This window comes from Phaenicophaeus curvirostris, chromosome 29 (genome assembly GCF_032191515.1).
Source record: "Phaenicophaeus curvirostris isolate KB17595 chromosome 29, BPBGC_Pcur_1.0, whole genome shotgun sequence".
NCBI lineage: Eukaryota > Metazoa > Chordata > Aves > Cuculiformes > Cuculidae > Phaenicophaeus > Phaenicophaeus curvirostris.
In genome coordinates, this window is record NC_091420.1 from 910,837 (window position 1) to 938,000 (window position 27,164).

Here is a 27,164-nt window from a genome sequence, read left to right on the forward strand (position 1 = left end):
AACGAAGGATGGGAAGGTGAAGAGGAGGTTGCAAAACCCACTCTCTTTCCCAGACAGCTGCTAAGAGGAGGAATTTATGACCCTAGCAGAGAGGCTTTGCTTGACAAGACTTGAAGAATTTACGGGGTAGCCAGCTCTGACACAGACGGGCAGGCACCACAGACACTGCAAACACGAGGTGCCCTGTTTGCTCTCGCCCTGTTAGGAAGTTCTCCTCCTGCCGCGCAGCCGGAGGGTCGCACCTGGGGGACGGCTGGAGCTTCAAAGCAAAAAGAACAGATGCCAGGTCTTGCGGAGCTCAGAGAAAGGGTGGAACGAGCTGCACATCACGGGGAGGGAGCCACAAAAGCACCTTGCTTGCTCAGAGCTCCCAGGTGCTGAGTGGGAGAGAAGGATTCTGTGCCTGGAGTCAGGGCCTGCTGTGTTTTTCTCCCCCAACTCGATGTAGCTGAGCTTTGGCCTTGGTCACAGGAGTCTGGAGCTCAGCAAGATTGACTTGGATCAGAGGTGAGAGAGGGATACAAACCCAAGAGCACATGGAGAGGCAGCTGCTAGAGGTAACAGCCACCTTGCAGGGACGTTATTACACAGCATGCAAGAGGGCAAGGAAACGGTCTTACAATCAACTGCAGGGGATGTTATTGTGGGGAGGTGACCTTCCAGGCTCCACACAAAATCACAGACTGACCTGAGTTGGAAGGGCCCCACCAGGATCATTGAGTTCAACTCCTATCCCTGCACAGGACAGCCCCAAAATTTAAATGAAACACGAGCAAGCACTACCAAGGGCACCCCTGGACAGATCAGCTCCTGCTCCAAGTCCTCTCATCCGGTCACCAGAGCCAACAACAGGGTCCTCTGTGGGACAGGGAGGAGTGACAACCCCCACTGGGGCTCCTCGTGCGCTGCCAGCCCCAGCCCACCTCTTGCTGCCGCTGCTCAGCTGCCTGTGCCAGGCTCTCCCCTTGGAGGGACACGAATTCCACCTGCTCCAGCGCTTTGCAGCTCAAACAGCACAAAGAAACACGCTTGGGTGTGCATGTGCACTTATCCTGGTGTCATCTCACCTCTACGAAGCATCGGGAGATGCCACTGGCCAGCGGTTGTGCTTTCAAACAGGAGGAAAAGGGAACCAAAGGAGAAGGGGCAAAATCCACCAGGAGTTTGCAAGTGGTTAGAAGAGAATGAGTCCAGAGCGCTGATATTGGCTCTGATTTAGGAACCGTTTCGCTGGGTCATTTGGCAACAAACCAGGAGATAACGCTGGCCAGATGTCCCTGCTGGCGTGGGAAGCTGTGAAGCTAGAGAGATGTTTGTTAGGTGCCCCAGGATGCTCCGAGCATGGACACGGCAGCTCAACACTCATCTGGGAAGATCCAGAGCTTCTAGTGACCGTATGGCTGCAGGAAGAGGCAGGGCTGAGCCCTGGAAATGTGAAACCTTCCTTAGGGCTAAGACTCCTCCGCAGGGTAACTCTGAGAGCCCAGAAAGGAGAACCAGGTCCTGGCGGCTGGCAAAGCTCAGCAGGGACCAGCACTGACAGGAGACGGGCTCTGGAGATAGAGAAGAAGCCAGAGATCACAGAGCTCAAGGAGCATTTAATCAAATGATGGGCTGCGAGTATCCCTGAGCATAATCTGAGATCTTTAAAGTGACATTAATGCGGTCTCTGAGGCACAGGGAGGGGAGAGAATGCTTGAAAGCTCCATTACCAGAGGCTCGCTGGAATGGCTGCGGACAGAGGATGATGTGACAGCCCCGAGAGAGTTGAATAATTTATAGCAATAAAAATTATAACACTCTCCAGTTTGACCCAGACTGCACAGAGAGCTCCACAGCTGAGTGTTCGGCACAGCGAGCGTACAAGGCTGCTGGGAGAAATAAAATCCCACTCGGAAAGCATCAGCTGCTGCATCTTTTGGACTTCTTGTTTTAGAGCTATGGAGCTTCATCCCAGCCTCTAAAGGACCCAGACATTTTGTATCTTTGGGCTCCCACTTCAAGTCAGCTTAATTAAACAAAGCAAAAATCACAATTAAGCCCAGAACAAGCAGTAAATTTTAATGGCCCTGGTCAGGCCCAGCCCTCGCCTCATGGTCTGTCATAAAATGGTTTGGGTTGGAAGGACCTCAAAGCCCATCCTGTCCCACCCCTGCCATGGGCAGGGACACCTCCCACTGCATCAGGGGCTCCAAGCCCCATCCAACCTGGCCTTGAACCCCTCCAGGGATGGGGCAGCCACCCCTGCTCTGGGCAACCTGGGCCAGGGCCTCCCAAACCTCACAGCAAAACATTTCTCCCCAAGATCTCATCTCAATCTCCCCTATTCCAGCTCAAAACCCCTTTTCCTCTCCCTGCCCTCTCTGATCCAGAGACCCTCCCCAGCTTTTCTGGAGCCCCTTTCTGCTCTCGAAGCTGCTCTAAGGTCTTCCCAGAGCATTCTCTTTTCCAGGCTGAACAACCCCAACTCTCCTATCCTGGCTCCATCATCTCCGTGGCCTCCTCTGGATTTGCTCCACCAGCTCCATGTCCTTTCTGTGCTGGGGACTCGAGAACTGGCCACAAGCTCCAGGTGGGTCTCAGAGCGGAGCAGAGGGGCAGAATCCCCTCCCTCCCTGCTGGCCACACTGCTTTGGGTGCAGCCCGGGACACGGTTGGGCTTTCTGGGCTGCGAGTGCACTTTGCCAGCTCATGTGGAGCTGTTGTTACAGGGGCCTGAAGCTGTTTTTCAGGGTGGGTTGAAGCCCAGATGCCTACAAGGCCTCTGCAGCATTTAAAAAACAACGGCGAAAGCTGCCAAGTGCCAGAGCTGACCATGGGAGCCTGGCCCAGGCCCTGCCCCTATTCCTAAGCATCCTGCAGCCAGCAGAAAGCTGCTTTTGGAGGCATCTCCTTCTAGTTAGTCACAAGAGGGGCTCTAGAAGCAGCCACATGGGTCTTGAGGTGGGATCACAGGGTGTAATTATAGCTCTGCATGCTCCTCTCTAAGAGAGGGACCCACACCCCCAATGTGTTTTGCTTTAATAGGGCTGCAACGGAGCCCATCGACTCTAGCGTGGTTCTGGATGGGTGAAACCAGCTGCTGTGCAGGATTCTCCATACAGCTCACCCTGGAGTGGGCCAGCAGTCACGACAGCCGCACCACGAGGGCGAGCGAAGGCAGGAGGGGGTTGCCTGTGGCCAGCAGAGGTTCCCCCTGTGTCCAGGATGGAGCTGGCCACCCCTCTGGCTCCAACCCTGCCTACCTGTGAACTGCGTGCTGAGGACCTGCGGGTTGTGGATGATGTCCTTCCAGAGCTGCTCGAACTCGGGTATCCTCGCAACGTTTTGCAGCAGCCGCACAAGGTCCCGGCCGATCATGAAGCAGTCCATGAACTGGAGAAAAGGAGAAGGAAAATCTCATTTACTGTTTACCTGCTCCTGAGCAGGGGGAAGGGAGGAAGCACAGGGGTGCAGGAGGAGGGGAAGGGAGGAACAGTCAGTCCTTCAACCTTACCACCAGCTCCAGATGATTCACTCTTTTCGCATTATCTACACTCCTGCCCCTGGCAGCCTGCCCCTCTTTTGAAGCTCGCAGGTTCTGAGAGGCAGGGTGACAGGCGGGAAGGTCAGCAGCTATTTTAAAATGTTCCCTCTCTTATAAAGCAAACAATCAGCCCATAAATCTGCCATTTTCACTCCAGGATTGCAGCCAGTCTCTCAAGCTAGGACTTGACACTTGGTCCTTCCCACCCAGCAAGGAGGAAGGGGAGAGCGGGCAGCACCCAGAGCAGCGGGAACCATTGTGTCCTGCAGAGTTGGGATGCCAGATGCAAGGATTTCTGCCTACACCTTGCTTTAGGGGCTTCTTCTGCATGATATGGGCCTAAGAGCGGCCTGGAGCTGGCTATCGTGTTCTCTCTAAGCCTGCAAAGCTGCCTTGTTCAGGGAGGAACCGATGTCCCTGCAGCCATAGTTTCAAGGCCAGGTTGGATGAGGCTTTGGGCAACCTGATCCAGCAGGTGTCCCTGCCTATGACAGGGGGTTAGAACCAGATGATCTTTAATGCCCCTTCCAGCTGAACCATTCCATCTTCTACGATGAGCCACAAGCGCTGAGGTGCAGCAGAAAGAGAGTGGTTTCAAGCCTTGTGGCCTGAATAAGAGACCGAAATGAGGCAGCCCCATCAAAACAGCTGCTCTCCCCCTTTCCACACCCTGGATTGTGACGGGATAGCTGGCAAAAACAGGTCCCAAAGCCAACCACAGCCTGTGCTGAGAATGAACCCCACACCACCGCCTGCACGGGGTGGCTGAGGAACCGGCATGGCTCACGCTTCCAGCTGCAGGAGGAACCACCACCCTGCGCAGACACAGACTGCCCAGAGAGGCAGGACTGATTCCCCAGCCACCTCCGGCTCTGCTCACCCGTTCACGGAGGAGGGAGATGCAGAAATCCACTTCCTTTTGACGAAGGGCCTGGAGCTGAGACGTGCCGTGATGGTCCACGATGAGCCGCAGGTAGGTGTACACCGCCATGGCGATCAAGAGGCTGCTTTTCAGTACCCACTCTCTGCAGAAGAAAGAAAAACACAAACACCTTCAGCCATCTCCGTGATGAACTACAGCCAGCGGTGACATAAACACGGAGACCGAGGACAGGGGAACCCGAGGCACAAAGGAAACTGCAAGGGTTGGGCTCCAGCCTGCTGGGACAGCCCGGATAATGTTCGTGCAAGCACAACTCCCTGCTCTGTACTGGGTGCTTGCTACGCTTGGTCATAGAATTACAGCATGGTTTGGGTTGGAAGGGACCTCACAGCCCAACCAGTCCCACCTCTGCCCCAGGCAGGGACACCTCCCACTGCATCAGGGGCTCCAAGCCCCATCCAACCTGGCCTTGAACCCCTCCAGGGATGGGGCAGCCACCCCTGCTCTGGGCAACCTGGGCCAGGGCCTCCCCACCCTCACAGCAAAACATTTCTCCCTAGGATCTCATCTCAGCCTTCCCTCTTTCAGCTCAAAACCATTCCCTTCATCCTGTCCCTGCCCTCCCTGATCCAGAGCCCCTCTCCAGCTTTCCTGTAGGCACCTCTTCCTTGCCCAGGATGGTCCCAACACACCCTTCTGTCCAGGGCCTCGCACCCCGAGCTCCCTGGGATGGTGACACACGTGTTCCAGCAAAGCGGTGGGTGGATTTCCAGGGCCACAGAGCTCTTCCCTGCCACAACCACCTACGATATTTGCATCTGCAAGCAATGAAGTGCTCAGGAGCGAGTGGAGGGAGCAGCCGCCTCACAAACAGGCTTCACCTTGATGTTAACACTGACTGCAACTCTTTACCATTATCCACATCCAGAACAGCACTGAGCAAGCAACAACACAGCAGGACAACTACAAAGGACCTTCCCCTATGATCAGGCCCCAAATGCTCTCATGCACGCCTGTGCAAGAGGTGTTTCCATGCTCCCCCGCTGCCAGTCTGCCAGTGCTGAGTGGATTAATCCAGCAAAATCAGTGGCATCCTGAGAAGCGGGGCGGCTGGGGAAGAGATACAGGAGCTCTTGAGCCTCGCACGGGACCAAACAGCAGCTCCCGCAGTGCTGGGGCAGAAGAACGGCTGCCCCTGCCCTGGCTCGAGCAGGCAACGGTGTGCGGGGCAGAAGGAAAAGAGACGCCACCAGCGGGAGGCTGGGAGCACCGAATGAGAAAGTCTGGGAAAAAAATAGATGTGCTGGAGATCAAATCCTAGGGAGATTTGCAAGAGGGCAGATGTAGCTGCGTGGAGAGGGTCTGTGCTGGGAGAGACTTCACAGCATCATTGTGGCAGGGATGTGTCCTACCCTGCGACACAGCAACGCTCTGGTCGGCACTGGGGCTCTGTCCCCACGACTGGCTTTCTGGAAGCAGCTTGATTTCCCAGCGACTGGTTTTGCACCCTGAACGCAGACAAGGTGCTCAGCCCCGCTCCCTCAGAGCAGCAGAGCCCACGGTAAAGAGTCTCCATCGGCTGCTCGGCCGCTGTCTGCCGCCTGCGCCGCCCCGCCTGCCCGCTTTGCTGGGCGTGCCGCGTTCCCAACCTCCCTTATCTAAGCAGAACAATAAATATTCCTAGGCCATAAAAAGGACCTCGGCAGCTTAGTTATTTGCCCTGGATGCCAAGAACGAGCCAAGCCGACTCGGTGCCTCCAGCGTGATTGATCACCCGCTGCATCCCCTGGCTGTAAATCCCAAGTCCTGCGGCAGCGGCACCGCTGCAGGCAACGGCTGTAATGCCCACGGGCACCTGAAGAGACACCAACTGGCCCAGCGGCCCTAAATCATTAGGGGGCAGCCTGGGAAGACGTGACAAGTGTTTGCTTTCCCAGGCTCTTCTCTCTGCATCCAGCAGGATGCCAGGAGCAGGTTAATTAGGAGGCTGGGCAGGCTGGCCTGGCAGCACACAGCGCTGAGCGGAGGTTAAGGCAGGGAGGATGTGGGAGCAATTAAAGCCGGGATCCCGGGGCGGGGGGCCGGCGGGTCAGCAGCTCCCGCTTCTCCCCGAGAGAGCTGTGTGGAAAACAAAAACACTGTCAAAGAAGGAGGGGAAAAGCCACTCACAGTCATAGGATTCATCGATCCAACAGGCAGAGCAAATGCAAACACGCGGAGGAAGCATCGCGCTCACGCTGGTGTTAGCAGCAAGAAGCTAAATTAGCAGTCGGCTTTTGAGAGGCAGTGGATTTACCTCCTCTCCAAGACAGGCAGGGCTCGAGAAGCAGCTTTGCTGTAACTGTTCTTAATTAAAGCAAGCACTCAACACTCTGAATGTGGCATCAGATCTTCACATGCGTGGCTTTAATTAAAGCTCTGGCTTTTCCCCTAATCAAAGCACATAAATCCCAGCAAAGAGTTGCAGGTTCTCCCTTGGGCTTGTTCCAAGCCTCAGCTTTCCTCGTGCTCAAGCCGTTTTGGTGCAGCTACAGCCCCTTCAAGAGGGGCTGAGCCTTTTTCTCTCACATCTGCTCCTCTGACAAGCTCCCCTCCTCAAGTGTTATCCAGCTGGCTGTTATCCAGCACACGGAGCTTTCTCCTGCAGACCCATGGCCAGATGTGGCTTTGGATCACCACTGGGAAGCTGCTCTCTCTCCCACGGTCCAGCTGTTTGCAATACAAGAGCTGCGATGTGCTCTGGTGAGACAAGGAGAGCTTCTGAGATGCTCCAAGGCGTCAGGTAGCAGTGAGGAAGAGCAGCAGCAAACAGAAAGACCACACCAAGAGCTGGTAGGGGCTTAAAATACAGTTGGGAACAGCAGAGTTGAGCTCAGCACAAAGGCAGCTGAGACAACAGCATGAAGAACCAAAGGTCTGCCGAGCCCAGAAGATCGTAGAATCATCATGGAATGGTTTGGGTTCGAAGGGACCTCAAAGCCCATCCAGTGCCACCCCTGCCATGGGCAGGGACACCTCCCACTGCATCAGGGGCTCCAAGCCCCATCCAACCTGGCCTTGAACCCCTCCAGGGATGGGGGCAGTCGCAGCTTCTCTGGGCAACCTGGGCCAGGGCCTCCCCACCCTCACAACAAAACATTTCTCATCAAGATCTCATCTCAATCTCCCCTATTCCAGCTCCAAACCGCTCCCCTGGTCCTCTCCCTGCCCTCCCTGATCCAGAGCCCCTCCCCAGCTTTCCTGGAGCCCCTTTCAACACTGGAAGCTGCTCTAAGGTCTCTCCAGAGCCTTCTCTTCTCCAGGCTGAACAACCCCATCTCCCCGAGTCCGGCCTCATACGGGAGGTGCTCCAGCATTTAGATCATCTCTGTGACCTCCTCTGGACTCGCTCCACCAACTCCATGTCCTCCCTGTGCTGAGGACTCCAGAACTGGATGCAGGCTCCAGGTGGGGTCTCAACAGAACCAAGCAGAGGGGCAGAACCCCCTCCCTCCCCTGCTGGTCCCACTGCCTTGTACGCGGCCCACGACACGGGTGGTTTCTGGACTGTGAACGCACTTTTTCAGCTCATGTTGAGCTTCTCATCCCCCAGCACCCAAAGTCCATCTCCTCTGGGCTGCTCCCAATCCATTAGACCTCAGAGGGTCTTTCCTTCCCAAGCATGGCAGGGCACTAAATGACACTCACAACAGCTCAGCTTTTCATGGAATAAAAATCTCTGGGATTGTGAGCTGTGGCCAAATAAATGTTTTAACAACTTGATTGTTACCCGTGGTAATAAAGAGATTTTAGAAGAATCGCTGTTGATATAGACAGCACTCAGTGAAAAGCTATAGGCTGTTTAAAAATAATGGCTCTGCAGTTCGGAATTCTGCTTATCATCAATTAGCAGCTGCTTTGCCAACAAAGGACAATGCGGAGCCCACAGGACAATACTCCCCAGATGGCCTGTCCACAACAAATTGAAGTTGCAGCCCTGATGAAGCAGGAGTTGTTTAAACACAGGAAGCTTTTTGGAATTAACTCTGATCTACTCCTCCAAAAGGAACACCTCCCCCACAGCTTGGGAAACTCAGGAAGAAAACAGTGCTGGGATGGTGCTCCTGAGGCACGTGTGCTCCTCAGCCACAGGAGGTGATGCCACTACACGGTTTGGAGGGTGGGATGAGCACGTACCATGGGAATAGCCGTGTCTGTAATCGTAGAAAGGTTTAGGTTGGAAGGGACCTCAAAGCCCATCCAGTCCCACCTCTACCAGGGGCAGGGACACCTCCCACTGCATCAGGGGCTCCAAGCCCCATCCAACCTGGCCTTGAACCCCTCCAGGGATGGGGCAGCCACCACTGCTCTGGGAAACCCAGGCCAGGGCCTCCCCACCCTCATCGTGAAGAATTCCTTCCTAATGTTTAATCTACATCTTCCCCCCTCCAATTTAAAGCCATTCCTTGTCCTCTCCCTGCACTCCCTGGTCCAGAGGTCCTCTCCAGCTTTCCTGGAGCCCCTTTCAGCACTGGAAGCTGCTCTAAGGTCTCCCCAGAGCCTTCTCCTCTCAAGGCCAAACAACCCCAACAGTCTCAGTCTCTCCTCATAGCAGAGGTGCTCCAGCCCTCAGACCATCTCTGTAGCCTCCTCTGGACCAGCAGCTCCATCTCCTTCTTATGCCGGGGACTCCAGAACTGGTCGCAGGGCTCCAGGTGGGGTCTTATGAGACCAGAGTACGGGGGCAGAGTTCCCTCCCTTGCCCTGCTGGCCACGTCTCTTTTGATGCAGCCCAGGACACGGTTGGCAGCCTGGGCAGCCCCTGTCCAAACCCCACAGAGGAGTTTTGCCAACGGAGGGATTTCAGGACACCCTCCCGCACACAACCTGCAGCGAGAGGGCTCCGAGAGCTAGAAATTTATGCCACAGCTTGAAAATACACTTGGTAACACAGACAGGGAACACAGAGGTCTTTTTGTGCAGGAAAGACCATCAACACACTCCCACGCTGGCTGTCTCTGCAAATACACCACCCCAAAATCTGCCTCTCCTGCAGTGAGCAGGACAAGAGCCCGCAGAGCAGGCAGAGAGGAGCCCTCTGTGTGGTCACTGCTCTCTTCTGCCTGCTCCGGCCTTTGCCAGAGCTGCTCCACCAGCCCTACCTTTGCTCAGTCAAGATCTCCAGGACATTCTCGGCCAGCCAGATGTTCTTTGCCGTCACATCCCCACCTAAAAGGGAAAGAACAAGAGGGATGAGAAAAGCCAGGCAGGTGAACCAGTTGAACTCAACTGAACCACCGACCACTTCCATCCCTGCACCCCCACTAAGGCAACGCCAATTAAGAAGTCTGGAACAGGGAGCAAAGAACAAGCAATAGAACAAGAGGAAATGGCTTCAAGCTGTGCCAGAGATTTAGGCTGGATATTAGGAAATATTCCTTCATGGAAAGGATATTCAAGCCCTGCCCTGGGCAGTGGGGTCACCATCCCTGGAGGGATTTAAAAGCCGTGGAGATGTGGCGCTTTGGGACACTGTTTAGCGGTGGTGTTGGCAGTGCTGAGTTTACGGTTGGACTTGATGATCTTAAAGGTCTTTTCCAACCTAAACGAGACTGATTCTGGAGAACACTCTCCTGCCTGGTCCCACTCCACTTGCCACATGTGCTTGGCTGTTCCTACACAGAGCACGTTTCCAGGGACCAGAGCCTTTCTGGGAGAGGATCGGGAGGGTCTTGGCTGTGATAATATGGAGTCAGTAATTGTCCTCCTTCTGCAAAGCAAAGGAGAAGCTAGAAAGGGATGAGATTCAGTAGCTGGAGAACAGAAAACATCTGGGGAAAGAGAAAACAAAGGGGAAACAGCATCTGCCTGCAAAGAGAGCCCAAATAAAAGCCAGGTGTCAAAGTGGTGCCTCACGCCCGCAGCGTGGGCCTTCAGCACGAAGCTGGAGCCCTTGGCTGCCGTCGCTGGGAGCAGAGCAGGATTCCTGCTTGCAGTGGCACAGAAAACGCCTCAAGCAGGCGAGCCAAAACAATGGGATCATAACAATTAAGGCATCATAAAACGCAGTGAGAAGTGAGGTGGCCTTCCAGAACAGAAGGGGCGCTGAACGGGGAGGTGCAACCGAGGGGAAACAAGAGATGCCTTCACCAGTGGCTTTTCAGATGTTGTGTGTTTGTGCTGGGACAACAAGGCCAGCGTGGCTTGGCTCACGCTCAGGACTCTGTCCCCTCCCTCCTCATTCTTCCTCCCCTGAAGAGCAGACACGGCAATTTCCAATCCAGGCCGCCTGGCCCCGTGTCGCAGGCACGCACAATAAAAACACAATGTCAGGTTTTACAGTGGGACATTAATTCCTTCTTTGTGGACGTCAGTGGCCGGCACCAGCGCCAAGGAGAGAACACGGAAGAGGCACCGTTCCTGTGAATCCGGAAAGGCGTGTGCTTGCGTGCACGGCCGTGGGGTGCTCCCACCGAGGGCTGGGGTGCTGCTGCGACACGGCTGGTGCCAGCACCCTGGAGCAGCTCCTGCCTTTACAGGGGGTGAAGCAGCATCCTGCATCTCTGCTGAGTTACAGAGGAGCCACACGCATGGTTCCTGCCATCCCAGAGGTCAGAGCAAGGACTAAGGATGATCCTGGTGCTTTAGTGCAGTGCTGCAGGGCGAAAGCTGCCAGCAACAGGAACCAAGGCACTTCCTGACTGTTCCAGCGCTTGCCAGAAGCCTCCTGGCTCACTCTGTGACTCACCCCTAGTAGAGGCTATTGGGAACAACAGACTCTCGAGGGCTCATCCTCTGTTCCATCCTCCCTGGAGAGATTTCCTCACCAGACGGGTTGGGGCAGGCTTGGTGCCTGTCAGTCGGGTGCAGAGACACTTGGGAAGCCTGTTCGGACCCGGCTGCGCAGCAGCACAGGCCCTGGCTCCGACGCCAAGTGCAGCACACCACGAGCCAGCCCTGGGACGTCACCGACAGCGTCCAGCCCGCTGGCACCAGCAGAGGGGCTGCAGGCAGTGGTCGCCTCACTGCTGGGGCCCAGCTCACCTGCAATCTGCTTCATGAAGGTCATGCAGACGCCGTCCGCACCGAGCACCCCGCTTTTCACCAGCTCCCGCAGCAACCACACCAGCTGGGCAGAGGGAGAGACCAGGGCAGCTTTCGTCACAAGTTCAAAGAATCATGGAATGGTTTGCGGTGGAAGGGACCTCAAAGCCCATCCAGTCCCACCTCTGCCCCAAGCAGGGACACCTCCCACTGCACCAGGGGCTCCAAGCCCCATCCAACCTGCCCTTGAACCCCTCCAGGGATGGGGCAGCCACCCCTGCTCTGGGCAACCTGGGCCAGGGCCTCCCCACCCTCACAGCAAACCATTTCTTCCTAAGATCATATCTCAATCTCCTCTTTTTCAGCTGAAAACTGTTCTTCTCGTCCTATCCCTGCCTTCCTGGATCAAGAGCTCCTTCCCTTCTGGAGCCCCTTTCAGCACTGGAAGCTGCTCTAAGGTCTCCCTGGAATCTTCTCTTCTCCAGGCTGAACAATCCCAACTCTCTCAGCCTGTCCTCGTAACCAGCCTTCGGATCATCTCTGTGGCCTCCTCCCCTTAACTTCTCTCCCCCATAACATCTCCCTGCATCACCATGGCTGCCTCAGCTGACAAATCCCACCACGTTTCCCTACTGAAGACCAGTCCTTAACACAGAGCAAAGGAGCTCCCCTGGTGCTGATGCACCTCAGGCCCTCCACACTCAAACACCCTCTGCTCATCCCCTGCCTGGTTGGTGTAAAAGGAATGATTCCACAGAGGGATCCCACAGGAATCCAAGGAAGAGCTTCTCCTCACCTGGGTCCGACAGGTATCCTGCAGCTTCAAGTACTTCTCCATGAGAATATGGTTGATCTTGTTGAGAACGATGTTCATGCCGTCTCGGCTCACCAGTGCCAAGTCCCGGTAGCACTGCAGCAGAGGAGAGCGGGAGACGATTACAGATGAAAAACCATAACAGAAAACATACGACGGTTTTGTCAGACCAGATAACAGCAAATAAATGAATCTCAGGGAAAGAACATCAAGGCAGTCAGACTCCCATGGCACGACCTGAATCAGCATCCCAGGGCCAGGCAGGGAGAGCCATTAATCCTCTGACAGCGGATGTCCTGGATTTGGCCCCAGGAGCCAAAGATTTCTCGCTCTAGAACAGAGAGCGGGTGCTGTTGGGCATTCCTGTCCCCTCACCCCAGCCTTCCCTGCACCCTGTCACAGCTCTGCGATTCCAGCACCGCAGAGAACAGCCTGTGGTCCTGCGGGGGGGATCAGTTCATGAACAGCCACATCCAGATCACTCGAGCTCCTCACCACTCCCATCTCCCTGGTACCTGTAACAACTGGGGCTGTGCTGAAGATGTCCCCAGGACTTGGGGTCACTATGATTCAATGCTCGTTCGATACGGCTGCGTGGGAGCTTCACAGAGAGGCAGGAGCAGGCACAGATCATCCCCACACTACCTGTTCCTGCTCACACAAGACTTTTGATGTCAGATAGAGCTGAATTTGGAGACAGTCTGGCCCAAAACACTGGTCCAAATTACCCAGAGAAGTGGTGGCAGCCCCACTTCTGGAGAAGTTCCAGGCCAGCTTGGATGGGGCTCTGAGCCCCCTGGTGCAGTGGGAGGTGTCTCTGCCCATGACAGGGGTGGGACTGGATGGGCTTTGAGATCGCTTCAACCCCAAACCACTCCACAATTCTACAACAAAACCAAGCTACCACGCTGGCTTGTTTCAGGCTAGAAATCCAGACACCCTGCCTGCAGTCCCAAACGGCAGATTTGGTGGGGCTGCACTAGGGGAAGAGGGAAAGGAAGAACTTTCTCCACTCTCATCTCCCAGACAAAACACTAGCCAGAACAGCAAAGGTGCTGGCTCTCCCTTCCCCTCTGCTCAGGACAGCAGAGGGTGGAGGGTGATTAGGAAGTAATTTGCTAAGTGGTTCTGCGTGAATGTTAATTTGTGCCAGTAAATGTCATGATATTCCAGAGAGCAGGGGTCTGGTCTCTGCATCCTCCTTTGGCAACTTAATGAGGCCTCAAATGATCTCTTTGATCAGACTCCCTGCGCTCAGGGTCGCTCCCTCCCTTTTTCATACAGCGCTGTGTAAAAAATAACAGAGGTATTACATAAATCCCCAAGAAAAGGACAGAATAGAAGAGATGCAGATTCTTTGGGACCTTCTATGAGGCTTTTGAAAGGCTAAATGAATCCCCACGAAGCAGAGCCAGACTCAAAGTCTCCGCACACCCGACTACCTGGCCAGGAACGTGCACCATCTCCTTCTGCTGCATCGGCTTTGACAGAGAAACACAGACATCAGCCCTGACGGGAAAGAGCACGGAAAGAGCACACGGGATTCCAGTTCCCCCAGGGTCTGCCCAGGCTCGGATGAACCCCTAGTTTATCTGGAAAACCCTTGTGTTGGCAGGTCCTGGCCACCAGCTCCTGTGCTCGAGGACAGGACTGTGACCACCTATTGCCTCCGTACTTCCCTCCCACAAGCAGGGGCATCTTTGCACCCTTAGGAGCAGCAACGAGATGAACATTTTTCATCTTAGCTTTTCTTGGTGGTTGGTAGCTTCTGTTCCTGCTTTTCAAGGCGAAACGCTGAAGCTTTGGTTCTCTGCTGGACGTGCAAGAGCTGCAGCGTCCACACCCACATTTAAAGCCACCGCGAGGTCCTGTGACGGTGTGGATTGGTTCCTAACCATCTGGGAGGAGAAGGGCTGGAAAGAACATCTAGAAGAGACACTCAAAGGGATTCACTTCTGATCCCTGCAGAAGTCCCAGAAGGAAGGACACCATCATCCTGTTACCTCTGGAAGCTTGGCAGCTCTTCACCTTGCCTAATTCCTCAAATCCCATAAGCAAACAGTGCAGAAAACCAGAATTTGAGCCACACCTCCAACGGTGCTGAGCCTTGGCCCAAAGTGCAATGGGCCAGAGGAGAACAAGTCCCATGTTCTCAAGGTCACAGCAGCACGGGATGTCACCAGATCAGCCTGGCCCCCTGCCTAACAGCCTCCAGCACAAGGATGGCAGCAAAAACCCAGAGGAAGGGGTTTGCATGAAAACCTTCAGGGCTCCAAGCAGCTGGGGGGTGGGGAAGAGAACCTGAATGTCTTGATTATTGCCCAGGCTGCAAACAGTCCGTCGTCTCCTCCCCGCTCTTGGCAGATCGGAGCCGCCGCTCCGTTTAATTAACAGGAAGGAACAAATGATAAATGTTCGCTTTAAATGAAGGGAGAAGAAAAATAAACCAGCCATGGAGTGAAGGAGAAGGGCAGAAGAGGCACGCAGTGGACAGATGCCGGAGGAGATGGCAGGGCAGCGGTGCGCTCATCCGTGGGGAGGGCTCAGTGCACTCTGATCCCGGAGCAAAGTGTTAATTAAAGTGAGAGGTGCCAGGCGGAGGAGGGAGATCTCCGGAGCAGTTGCTGTCATTTTGATATTTGAAGGCGGTCAAGTGTCCCTCCTCACAGCTGGACAAGTTTAGCACGGTTAAGCTCTCCCAGCTGGAGGATCTGGGCAGCAAGGAAGGAGGAGGAGACCCACAAGCTTCATCTGATCGTCCACCGTAGTCCTGCGTCATCATTTCTTTAATCCATCAGCGAGGGGACGGGGCAACTCAAGTCCCCTCCCAAAAAGGAAGGGAGGTGGTCTTCAACAGCCTCTCCAGGAGGAAGAGAGTGAACCTCCACCTTCCCTCCACACACCAGCAGACACAGGTATGGACAAAGAGGCCATGTGGCAGACAAGATGGATCCACACAACAGGAATGACACTTGTTGAAGAAATCCAAGATGATCAAGGACATGGATCTGCTGGAGTGAGGCAAGAGGAGGACACGGAGATGATCTGGGGACTGGAGCACCTCCTGTATGAGGAGGGGCTGAGTTAGGGTTGTTCAGCTTGGAGAAGGCTCCAGGGAGAACTTAGAGCAGCTCCAGGAAAGCTGGGGAGGGGCTCTGGAACAGGGAGCGCGAGGATAGGATGAGGGTGAAAGGTTTTAGGCTGAAAGAGGGGAGATCGAGATGAGATCTTCAGAAGAAATGTTTTCCTGTGCGGCCAGTGAGGTTGCCCAGAGAAGTCGTGGCTGCCCCATCCCTGGAGGGCTTCACAAACCGTGTGGCCATGGCACTTCAGGACGTGGTTCAGTCAGCACAGTGGGATTGGGCTGACGGACTGGATGAGCTTAGAGGTCTTCTCCAACCGCAATGATTCCATGATTCTGTGATAACACCTTTTTTTGTGAAACAACAGGTCCCAGCAGGACGGTGACACCTCAAGGGATGCACTTGGTTCAGAGCAGCACCATTTCCACACCAGCCTTGCTGGGCTTGATGCTCCCAAGGTGGCAGATCTTCCCCCATGACCAGTCAGGGCAATGGTTACTGGAACAACAGGGCTGGCTGTGCCAAGTGTCCAAGATCTGTGGGCTCCTTGCTGGAGCTCTACCCTGCGCGTGATGATTTCAGAGTGCTCTCAAGAGTCTCGCAAAATGCCTTATCAGTCAGGCAAGCGTTAACCCCTCTCCTCAGGCAGGGAGAAACTCATCCCAAAGCCTGGCAGAAAAACCACCAACTGGCTTCCTGTCCTCGCTGTCTGGATTCAAGGCAGGTGGCAGTCGTGGATGACATCAGGACCCAGCAGCCTGGCAGATCCAATTACTCCCTAAGAAAAGTAACGTGCTCCCAAGAGCAGGAGGACCAGCCACCTCTAATTAACAAGACCATGAGGAGCAACGCATGCTCCAAGCCTGTCATCAACTCTCTTGACAGGCTGAGAGAGTTGGGGTTGTTCAGCCTGGAGAAGAGAAGGTTCCAGGGAGACCTTGGAGCAGCTTCCAGTACAGAAAGGGGCTCCAGGAAAGCCAAGGAGGGGATCTGAATCAAGAAGTGCAGGGAGAAGACAAGAGGGAATGGCTATAAATTGGAAGTGGGAAGATTTAGATTAGACATTAGGAAGAAATTTTCCACGATGAGGGTGAGGAGGCCCTGGCCCAGGTTGCCCAGAGCAGTGGTGGCTGCCCCATCCCTGGAGGGGTTCAAGGCCAGGTTGGATGGGGCTTGGAGCCCCTGATGCAGTGGGAGGTGTCCCTGCCCATGGCAGGGGTGGGACTGGATGGGCTGTGAGGTCCCTTCCAACCCAAACCAGTCCAGGATTCTATTATCTTGGAGAGATGGTGTCAGTGCTCAGCAAGGGAGATGGATCGCTCCCCTCCTCACTCCCCTTTCCCAGAGAAGAGCACAGTGGGGAACGTGATGGCCAGGATTTCCTTGGCCTCTCCCAGTGGGATACGAGCAAGTGCCCTGCAGATGGAAAACTGGAGCATGATGGATTCCCTCAACCTTTGCTTCCAGTGTATGCGAGCATCCCTCCACAAGTCTTATGCTCAGTTAATCGAGTCTGGATGCTCCCCACCGCATCTCAGCCGTGCTCCATCGCATCCCAGAGGGGAGAAGAGCATTTATTCGACGTGGAGGAGGTTCAGGCTTTGGAAGACCATCCCGTAGGGCCTTGCTAGTCAGCAATTGGAAATACTCTTGCTTTGGCAGGGTCTTGGAAACAAGGATGGGCCCAGTGGTGCTCCAAGCCTCAGCTGGATCCAGCACCTCCAGGTTTACAAGTCTTGTGCTCAGCACACGAGGCAGAATCAGGTCAGAGCCTAAGGACAGGCTGTGGTCAGAGTTTGGGAAGGCTTTAAGCCAAAAAGGAGGCCAAACACAGCTATCTAAGAGAAGAGAAATCTGATTTGTACCAGCACTGTGAGCGGTCGGGCCTGAAGACTCCCAGAAGTGAGTTTTGCTCTCAGGAGGCAATTTCTGGGGAACAGAGCTGAACCTTCATTGGCAAGGACCGTCCCATCTAGCAATGCCAAGGCAGCTACAAGTTCCAAGAGCTAATGGGGATCTATCGCTTTTGTGGAGAGAGCTCTGCCCTCGTAGGAGTGATTAAATCAAGAGAGAAGGTTCATCAGTCACCTTTGGGCTGGGATTTACGGAGCATTCCTAACAGCACGCTGCTCAGCCACGCTCACCCTGCCGGCTTCAAGAGCCCACTTCAACCCTTTCAAAGTCTCTGCAACCTGGTAACTGAAACGCATCCAAACATGGACCCCTGGTCCTTCCAACAGCGCTTTTGTTTCCCCTTGGAGCTGCAACAAACAGGTCTGGTTTCTATAACAAAACAGCACTTTCAACTCCCTCCCTGAGCACCTCTGGTTTGTAGCAACAGCACCAAAGCCGCATCCAAGATCCTTCGAACACAAAACATTCATCTTGTACATAACTACAATTTAAAAAAAATCACCGTTTATGGCATCGTTAAAAGAGTATTTAAAAATTAAATCCGGTCTGTGAAAATTAATCGAGGCAGGCTGCTAAAAAGCAATTTTCTCTAGGAATTGAACATGTTCCTCCTCTAGAGGACAGATGATTGTTTCCGGAGGCATCTACACCTGGCTTCCAGCACGCAAACCCGCTCCAGGCATCCAAAGACAAGGCAGAAAGTGGGAAAGGCCTTACAGTTTCTTAAAGAACGAGTACTCGCCTCCCACAGTGCAAAACAATTAATTCTAGGGCTGTGGAAGAGCCCAGCTGAGCTCCCTTCCCTGGTGGCAGGGGTTGTTTTCCCCAGAGCAGCAGCTGCCGCAGCCCCTGTGCCACGTGGATGCAACAAAACGGTCCAAGCACAGTCCCTGCTACAACAAGCACTGCTCAGCGCTGAGGGTTCCAGCCAGGCGCCTTCCGACGCCTGCACGAGACCCAAAACTTCTAAAGTTCCAAATCTACAGCTTCTCGGAAAGCAAAATCTTTCATGGACAAACTCTCGGCACTCACCGGGTACAGGCCTTACCTTCTGTGCCTGAGCTGGTTCGGTCAAGACCAAAGTGAAGAGACCCAGGCAGATCTCCTCGTGCTGAGGGGTTCCTTTGCAGATCTGAGAGAGAAGAACACAAGAGCAGGTGAGATGGGATGGTAGAGGTTGGTCAGTAAAGCAAGGGAAGAAGGAAACCCCTCCCAAGCCCACCAAAGGGGTCTACAGAGCCCCCAACAACCCGTGAGGAATTCAGAGCAGGGTCACAAGGGAACACAGAAAACACATAGGGTCTCCCTGATGTTTGAGCCCTGCTGCAAAGCTCATGTTGGTGCAAAGCTCTCAGTTCCAGTGGTTTTAGTCGCCCCACTTCAGGACATCTCGTTACCGAGGGGCAACAGCTCCCAGGGAAGAGCAGCAGCAGAAACCTGAGCCCTGTCCTATCACCCAACAGGTTGGGTTGGAAGGGACCTCAAAGTCCATACCATTCCACCCCCTGCCTTGGGCAGGGACACTTCCCTCTGGATCAGGGGCTCCGAGCCCCATCCAACCTGGCCTTGAACCCCTCCAGGGATGGGGCAGCCACGGCTTCTCTGGTCCTACAGCCTTCAACCTGCTCATCCAAGGGGAAAAGCATTTCATGAGCTTCAGAACCCTGAAACCCAGCTTGGGTTGCTGACCTTTTCCCATTAAGGGAAGGTAACTTTGTACCAAGAATTCTAACAGCCCAAGGTGTTCCAGGGAGGAAAAACTGTAACCAACATCTCTGCTAGCACATTAACATCCTCACAGGACACTTCTCCTTATAGGGTAACATCTGCAGCTTGCTGGAGAGTATTTTAAGACTCTGCAGAGTTAGAAATAAACCCTCCACCCCCCAAAAGAAAGGCTGAACCTGCCCTCTCCAGCGTTGTGGAACCAGGCTGTCTGGAGGGCAGGAAAAGCTGATCTGAGCAACACGGGTATAAAAAAAAATACAGAAGGAAGGTAAATACCACCAAAGCCTGCGCGCGGGCAGCTCATACACTGCAAAGAGCTGCACTCAGATTGCAGCAAGAATCATTTGGGTTAGAAGGGACCACTCCCTGCCATGGGCAGGGACACCTCCCACTGCATCAGGGGCTCCAAGCCCCATCCAACCTGGCCTTGAACCCCTCCAGGGATGGGGCAGCCACCACTGCTCTGGGCAACCCGGGCCAGGGCCTCCCCACCCTCATCATGAAGAATTTCTTCCTAATGTCTAATCTAAACCTTCCCCCTTCCAATTTAAAGCCGCTCCCCCTTGTCTTATCACTCCATACCCTTGTAAAATGTCATTCTCCAGCTTTCTTGTAGCTCCCTTAAGGTACTGGCAGCTGCTCAAAGTTCTCCCTGCAGCCTTCCCTTCTCTGGGCTGGACAACCCTAACTCTCCCAGCCTGTCCTCATACAGGAGGTTCTCCAGCCATTGGATCATCTCCGTGGCTTCCTCTGGACTTGCTCCAACAGCTCCAAGTCCTTCCTAAGCTGAGGACTCCAGAACTGGACACAGGACTTCAGGCGGGGTCTCAGGAGAACGGAATAGAGGAGGAGAAATTGCAGTGCAGGTCGACTTCCAAATAGGTGACCAGACCAGGATTATTGCTGCAATGTTGTTTTAGCTGTAACTACGCTAGGAATCCTTTAGAGGCTGAGAGCCGCAAAAGCACAGCAGGCTCCGTTCCCCACCTCTTCATATCTGCCTGTTCTTTGTGCCTCACTAATAACCCAGATGCCCGCACCCTCAGAGATCTCTGCAGGTTCAACACACCATGAATTACCACATCCGAGCAGGATTTCTCATCTCTGAAGAAGATGACACTTACATGAGCGTTGAGAGCATCGTTAGCTTCCCTCTCCGACAGCCCGTTGGTTAGCGAAGTCACGATGCCCACGCATCTTTCCAGCCTCTGAAAGACAGAAAAGCCAAACATCAACTTGGAAGAACAAGGGCACTTGAGCACATCCTTGAGAACAGCAGAGGCTGCTCTGCCCCCTATCCGAACACCTGAACAGGCAGAAAAGCAGTTGGAGATGCAACAGCCATTCCTGGCTCATGTCAAGGCTCCGAGCCTCCCGTCAGCTGGAGAAATCTCCTGCTTCATCGACATTCATTTATTCGTAGGTTTGGGTTGTAACCACTTTGCTGATGCTGCTCGAAGAGCCAAAAAGTCACTGCGTGGTTATCCAGCGATTCTACCGCTGATGTCATATTGACACAAGGCCAAGGTGCAGCCGTGCAAAGGCTGGATTTGAGGCAGGGTTGTCAATCCTCGCCCTGAGAGCAGAGCTGGGAAGCCAGAACCCGACATCCAGCAGCTCCGCAGCACCAGACCGACCACTCCTGTCCATGTGGGAAGCCTGGGCTGCAGGACAGCAGCCTGGAAACCTTGTGTTCTCATCACTTTGCATCTGAGCAACTTCTGGCTGAGAATAAACTTGCAGGAACAGATGTTTGAATGCAAGCACCCCGAGGGATGAAGTGACAGAAGAGCCACGAAGTCAGGATGGGAAGTTACAAGAGCGCAGGCATGAAAAGACCAGAAAAGCAAATGGCAAAAGCTTCCACTCGAGAGAAGTCATAGTTGCCTTCTCTTCATGAGCAGCTGCATGCAGAAGTGGTTTCTCCTCTCGGGGCACCAGTGTTTGCCACTGGCGGCCTCGTGTAGGGAATGCACGAGCAGAGCAGCCACATCCTCTCCCCACCACTGGTGGGATCGTGGGGATGGTGACAGAACAGCCACATGGGCTCACCCTGTGCTCTCGCAGCAGTGAAGACGCCTGAGAGCCTGCAAATAAAAGAAGTTGTGGAGAAGTGCTCAGAGCAGTGGTGGCTGCCCCACCCCTCGAGGTGTTGAAGGCCAGGTTGGATGAGGCTTGGAGCCCCTGACCCAGTGGGAGGTGTCCCTGCCCATGGCAGGGGTGGGACTGGATGGGCTTTGAGGTCCCTTCCCACCCAAACCATTCAGGGAGTCCATGGAATAGGTGGAGAACGAGTTTCTTGGCTGGCAGCACAACAGCAGCTCAGCCACGGGGCTCCCCTAATGCTGGAGTCTCACTCTCGTGCCACAGCTTGCGTTGCTCTAAATTAATATCCCCCAAACCCAGCTCTGTTTATGAAGATGTGGCACCAGCAAAATAAGTTGGGCATCACTTCCATGCCAAAGCAGCGATCATTTAAGCCACAAGGGCCACCAGCACCCAACAAAACAAGGTTCCTCATTACTGGAGCCTTCAGTTAATGGAACAATGACCTGTTGGCACCCAGGAAAAGCAGCAAATGCAGCTGAAGACCGGCAATAAGCAGGGTACAAGGAGGTTATTTCTGTGCGGTCATTTCTTGATTAAAATGGGTTTCACTTCTTGATTAAAATGCAGACCCATCACAGTGATTACGGAGCTGATTAGTGACTCCTTTGCATATCAAAGGAGCTGGAGCAGAAGAAGCTATTGAGAAAGAGCTCAACAGTTCTCCACTGAGGCACTATGAAGAAGATGTGCTGGTCAGTAACACAGAGATAAAGCCTTTGTGAAATGGGCTTTGTGGCTTTATGAGAGCGTAATGGGGCAAAACCCATGAAAATCTCCAATCTAAAAGCAGATGAATTATTTGAAAGGGAGGACAAGATCCAGCAGCTGAAGGAGTTAGAAAAGGCTCAAGGAGAAAGAAGACAGATAAAGCCACCAATGAGCCACCAGAAGAGCTTTGCGAGGAAGCACAGTGTCAAATAATATCTTTGATCCAAGAGCTGCTGATGTCTTGTTGGATCAGGGCTTGGGATAAACGGGAGGCACAGGAACTTGGTCAAGCCAAGACCACGGCATTTGAACACGGTGTTTCTACCTTGGAGCGTGTTTAATGGTTCATGGTCCTGTCAAAGGGTCTGCTGCCTCTCCCCAAACCCACAGCAGAACATGGTGACAATTTCTTTGTCTTAATATTGGGTAGGAGATGGATTTTTACAAGCTCCAGTCTTTTTGATCACCTCTTTCTCCACAAAACAGATGCGTGCAACCTATATTCTAACACGGTGGCCTGGTTATGGATAGTCACTGTGCATTGTAGGGACCAGAATTGGCTTTATTTTTTAATCACAGTAGCGGCAGGAGCAAGCGCATTCAAATCAAAAGGAACTGACCCAGATGTGGTCACCTCCAGGGACACCTCCCACCACATCAGGGGCTCCAAGCCCCATCCAACCTGGCCTTGAACCCCTCCAGGGATGGGGCAGCCAACTCTGCTCTGGGTAACCTGGGCCAGGGCCTCTCCACCCTCACAGCAAAATATTTCTCACCAAGATCTCATATCAATCTTTCCTCTTTCAGCTCAAAACCGTTCCCCTCATCCTCTCCCTGCAGTCTCTGATCCAGAGCCCCTCCCCAGCTTTCCTGGAGCCCCTTTCAGCCCTGGAAGCTGCTCTAAGGTCTCCCTGCAGCCTTCTCCTCTCCAGGCTGAACAACCCCAACTCTCCCAGCCTGGCCTCGTACAGGAGGTTCCCCAGCCCTCACATCATCTCCGTGGCCTCCTCTGGTCTTGCTCCAACAGCTCCAGGTCCTTCCTGGGCTGAGGACTCCAGAACTGTACGCGGGGCTCCAGGTGGGGTCTCCACAGAGCAGAGCAGAGGGGCAGAATCCCCTCCCTCCCTGCTGGTCCCACTCCTTTGGGTCCAGCCCAGGACAACCTTGGCTTTCTGGGCTGCGAGTGCACTTTGGTGGCTCACGTTGAGCTTCTCCTTCACATCCCCTTTTCTGTATCCAGCGCTGCCCCTGCCCTCTCCTGTGCTGGCTCTGCTACTCCTCCACGTCCAAGTGCAGCTCAATCCTTCTGCCAGCTCTGGATGTGGGGCCAAGCCCGGGAACCCTGCTTCACTCGGGCGCTGAACCGCGGTGGAGTTGGAAGCATTGAGTTAAAGTTTGGACTTGATCATAAAGATCTCTCCCGACTTAAACAATCATGCAATTGTGCTGCCACCAGCAACTCCCACTGCTCCTAGAGGGAGAGACTGGAGGAGGTTTTTCCCTGAACATGGCAGCCTGTCTACTGGGAAGACCCAACGTGCAAGGAGCACTCACAGCTTTTCCCGTGTACGCTTCGCTTCCTGTTTGTTGGAGTCATTAACGCAAGGAAAACTAAACTCATGACAGTAAATCCATCAGCGCTGAGGAGAACAACTAGTACTCCAGCCTGTTTCCCTGAGCTGACTGGGATTTTGGTCAAAAACGCTGCTTTCCAGTGGTTTAAGAGGGACGGGAGGAAGGTTTGCTGGTTACGTAGGGCTTCTCTTTGGAAAGGCTTCTCCTTCTGGTACCTGCGTTTGCCTGGTTGAGTTGCCATCACCAAACCTGAGCTCCACCACGCTCGCTGACTTCAGGTGGCTCCTTCCCAGACCCGATGCTCTCAGGAAGGATCCAGGTCAGGGAAGGACACAGGTGAGCGCAACCACGACTCTGGGAGAGCCGTTTCAGCAGTCTGGAGCCAATTTTCAAGCCCAACCGAAGCTCCCGGCCATGCCAGGTTCACACAGCTGCACGGGACCGAAGCTGGGAACATTCTGTCCAGACCTGGCCAGGACCCAAAACACACACGGGAACCCAGGAGCGCTTTGAAGGAATATAAATATACTCAAAATGGCAAAGGACAGTTTCCAGACCTTGAGACCTAGTTATTCCAGTCGCCGCCCTGAATTTCTTCTGCAGTTGAAATCCAATGTGGGTTTTTTTCGCTGTCTGCACCATTCCATGAGCCCCAAGTACAATTTTTCCATCACACAATAAATAACCAGTCTCTCCCACAAGTCTGGCAGTGCCTGACAGCCAGGTGTAAACCAGCGCTACAGAAGGGCCTGTGCAGCACGTCCACCTCATCCGTGTCACTGCGCTACCGGCTTTTCCGTGGCTTCTCCACACCAGGAACAGATCCCAATCATCCTGGAGAGATCCCAAACCTTCCCTACCTGTAAAGGGCCCAGTTCTCTTTTCCCAGGGCAGGAAGCAAAGCCCAGAGGGAAGCAGGACGGCACTGTGTAACGCGGGGCCTGGCGAGCACAGGTCAGGAAGCTTCCCAGGTGTTGGAAAGATGGGTCCTGGAGGTGCTCAGCAGCTTTATGATCCCACTCCACAACCTGCAGCCACCCTGCCCCAGCAGAGCCAGGGCGAGGAGGTGGTTTCTGCTTAGACAGAGCCCCGTCCCCACACAGGGATGGGCAAGGGGGGCAGCGTGTGCCCCTCTGCCTGCGCCCCACCCGGGGCTGAGCCCCTAATCTCCCACCCGGAGCCCCCCTGCCCCCAGCCCCAAGCACCTACCTCCTCCAACTCATCCTTGGCATCCAGAAGAGTGGAGACCAGCAACTTCCCTCCTCCTCCTGCTGCTGTTCCCCCCTTCCCCTTCTGCATCTCCATGGCTGGAGGAGGGGGGAGGGGGGAGAGCAGCCCCTATCCTAGGGGCTTGGCCTGAGAGGAGCCCCCCCTTTTTGCTTGACAATCCCCCCCCCAACTCGTGGGAAGATGGGAATGGGGGTGCTTATGGGAAATAACCCCCTCGGGGGCACCCACGGCTCCTGTGTGGGAAGCGAGGGGGGGTGGGGGACAAGGACACCCCCCCCGTCTGCTCCGAGGGGGCTTCACCCCGGGGTGGGGAGGGGGCACGAGGGGGAGCTGCTCTTTAACCGGGGTGGGGACTGCGACCTCAGACTGCGCTGGCAGAGGGAAGAGGAGGGGGGTGCGGAGGGGCCCTGGGGGGCTGCGGGGACTGTGGAGAGGGGTCGTAAAGAGGGGTCCTTGGGGGGTGTGGGGAGGGGAGGCTGGGGAGAGGTCCTGGGGGGGGTTATGGAGGGGTTTCGGGGGGGGCTGAGAGGTGTCCTAGGGGGTGTGGGGAAGGGGGTCCCCCAGGAGAGGCCTGTGAGGAGAGGGGGCCCCGAGAGAGGCCTGTGGGGAGAGGGGGCCCCACGGCAGGGGGTGCGGGGGTGACCGGGGGTTGACAGGTCCCCCGGGGCGGGGCGGGCTCCGCCGGGGCTGGGGGGGAGCTCTGCCGGGGGGTCCGGGTGCCGGGGGGGAGGGGAGCGGCGGCTCCGCACCCCCCGCCCAGCACCGCCGACCGGAAGTCACTGGGAGAGGGACGAGAGGGCCCGGGGGGGGGAAGAGGAAGCGCAGGGCGGCCGGAAGGGCCCGCCCCCTCCCGCGGCTTTGACCAATGGGAGCACGGGAACGGCTCGGAGTGACAGCGCGGGGGGCGGGGCCTGGGCCGGGCGGCTCGGCCAATGGGCGAGGGGGCGGGGCCTTCGCGGGAGAATCAGCCAATGGGGAGGAGGGGGCGGGGCTTTAGCAGAGCTCTCGGCCAATGGTAGGGAGGGGGCGGGAGGAACAGCCAATGGGGAGGAGGGGGCGGAGCCTGAGCCGAGAGAGCCCCGCCCCCCCGCTGGGGGAGCCGCGTGCGGCCCAGACCCCCGGGACCCCCGGGAGGAACGGAGACCCCCGGGGTGAACCGGGACCCTAGGGATGAACCGGGACCCTGGGGGCTCTCGAGACCGCACGTCCCCCAGCCTTACACAACGCCTCCAAACCCCCTGAGCCCCCCAGTCTTGCACAGCTCCCCTCGTCCCGCCCCAGCCTTGCACAACCCCCCCCAGTCCCCATAGCCCCCCAACCTTGCACGGCCCCCCTTGTCCCCCCCCAGCCTTGCACAACCCCCCTGAGCCCCCTAATCTTGCACATCACCTCTTGCCCCCCCCCCAGCCTTGCAAAGCCCCCCCTCCAAGCCCCCTGAACCCCCCAGCCTTGCACAACCCCCCCTCCCAAGTCCCCATAGCCCCCCAACTTTGCACGGCCCCCCCTGTCCCCCCCCAGCCTTACACAACCCCCCTAAACCCCCAACTTTGCACAGCCCCCCTTGTCCCCCCCCAGCCTTGCGCAACCCCCCTGAGCCCCTAATCTTGCACATCACCTCTTGTCCCCCCACAGCCTTGCAAAGCCCCCCCCCCCCGAGGCCCCCCCCACCCCCCAGGGGGCTCGGGTGATGTGGGGGTGCATGGGGACCCCCATTTTGGGATGCATGGTGGGGGGGTTGGTGCAGGAGCCCCCACTGAGGCCCACGGCGAGCGCATACACACCAGCTTTATTACAAAAATTAGAGCTCTGTGACCCCCACTCAGGGTCTGGGGGTGTCCCCATGTCCCCCCCCCCCGCTCCCACCTCCCTCTCACCCCTCCACGGGGTTGCTCAGGTTTGGGGTGTCCCTGTCCACCCACTCAGAGCACGAGGCAGTTGGGGGGCGCATCCACCCCCCAGGGTGCTGGCAGGGGCCCCCCCCCGTCCAAAATTGGGGGGGGGGGGGCTGGGTGCTGCTGGGGGGGGCTCAGCCCCGGGTGCTGCCCCCGCGCTCCCCCAAAAGCCAGTAGGTCCGCACCTTGCCCTTGCCCTGCAGAGAGAGGGGGGTCAGGGGGGGCTCATGGCCCAGGGTTTGGGGTACAGGGGGGGCTCATTGCCCTAGGGGTTGGGGTACAGGGTTTGGGGTGCAGGGGGAGCTCATTACCCCAGGGGTTGGGGTGCAGGGTTTGGGGTGCAGGGGGAGCTCATTACCCCAGGGGTTGGGGTGCAGGGTTTGGGGTATGGGGGGGGTTCATTACCCTAGGGGTTGGGGTGCAGGGTTTGGGGTACAGGGGGGGCTCATTGCCCTAGGGGTTGGGGTGCAGGGTTTGGGGTATGGGGGGGGTTCATTACCCTAGGGGTTGGGGTACAGGGTTTGGGGTGTGGGGGTATCCATAGCCCCAGGGGTCTCATTGCCCCAGTGGTCAGAGTACAGAGGGGGATCATTACCCCAGGGTTTGGGGTGCAGGGGGGCTCATTGTCCGAGGGTTTGGGGTGCAGGGGGGTTCATTGCCCCAGGGGTTGGAGCACAGG

General features: G+C 55.7%; 1 protein-coding gene across 2 annotated transcripts in view; it reads right to left on the minus strand.

Moving 5' to 3' along the window:
* Positions 1–25,044, minus strand: part of INTS3 (integrator complex subunit 3) — a 51,074-nt gene extending 26,030 nt beyond the window's left edge. The window contains exons 1-8 of one of the 2 annotated variants that reach the window (XM_069878622.1): positions 24,573–25,044; positions 20,096–20,179; positions 18,292–18,375; positions 12,229–12,342; positions 11,433–11,517; positions 9,551–9,617; positions 4,407–4,551; positions 3,246–3,375 (exon numbers count right to left, since the gene is read on the minus strand). In XM_069878622.1, the coding sequence (XP_069734723.1) occupies positions 3,246–3,375; positions 4,407–4,551; positions 9,551–9,617; positions 11,433–11,517; positions 12,229–12,342; positions 18,292–18,375; positions 20,096–20,179; positions 24,573–24,668 (805 nt within the window). In that variant the 5' untranslated portion in view covers positions 24,669–25,044. The remainder of the gene's footprint in view (positions 1–3,245; positions 3,376–4,406; positions 4,552–9,550; positions 9,618–11,432; positions 11,518–12,228; positions 12,343–18,291; positions 18,376–20,095; positions 20,180–24,572) is intronic. The other variant, XM_069878623.1, reaches the window with a different exon arrangement.
* Positions 25,045–27,164: the final 2,120 nt, after the last annotated feature.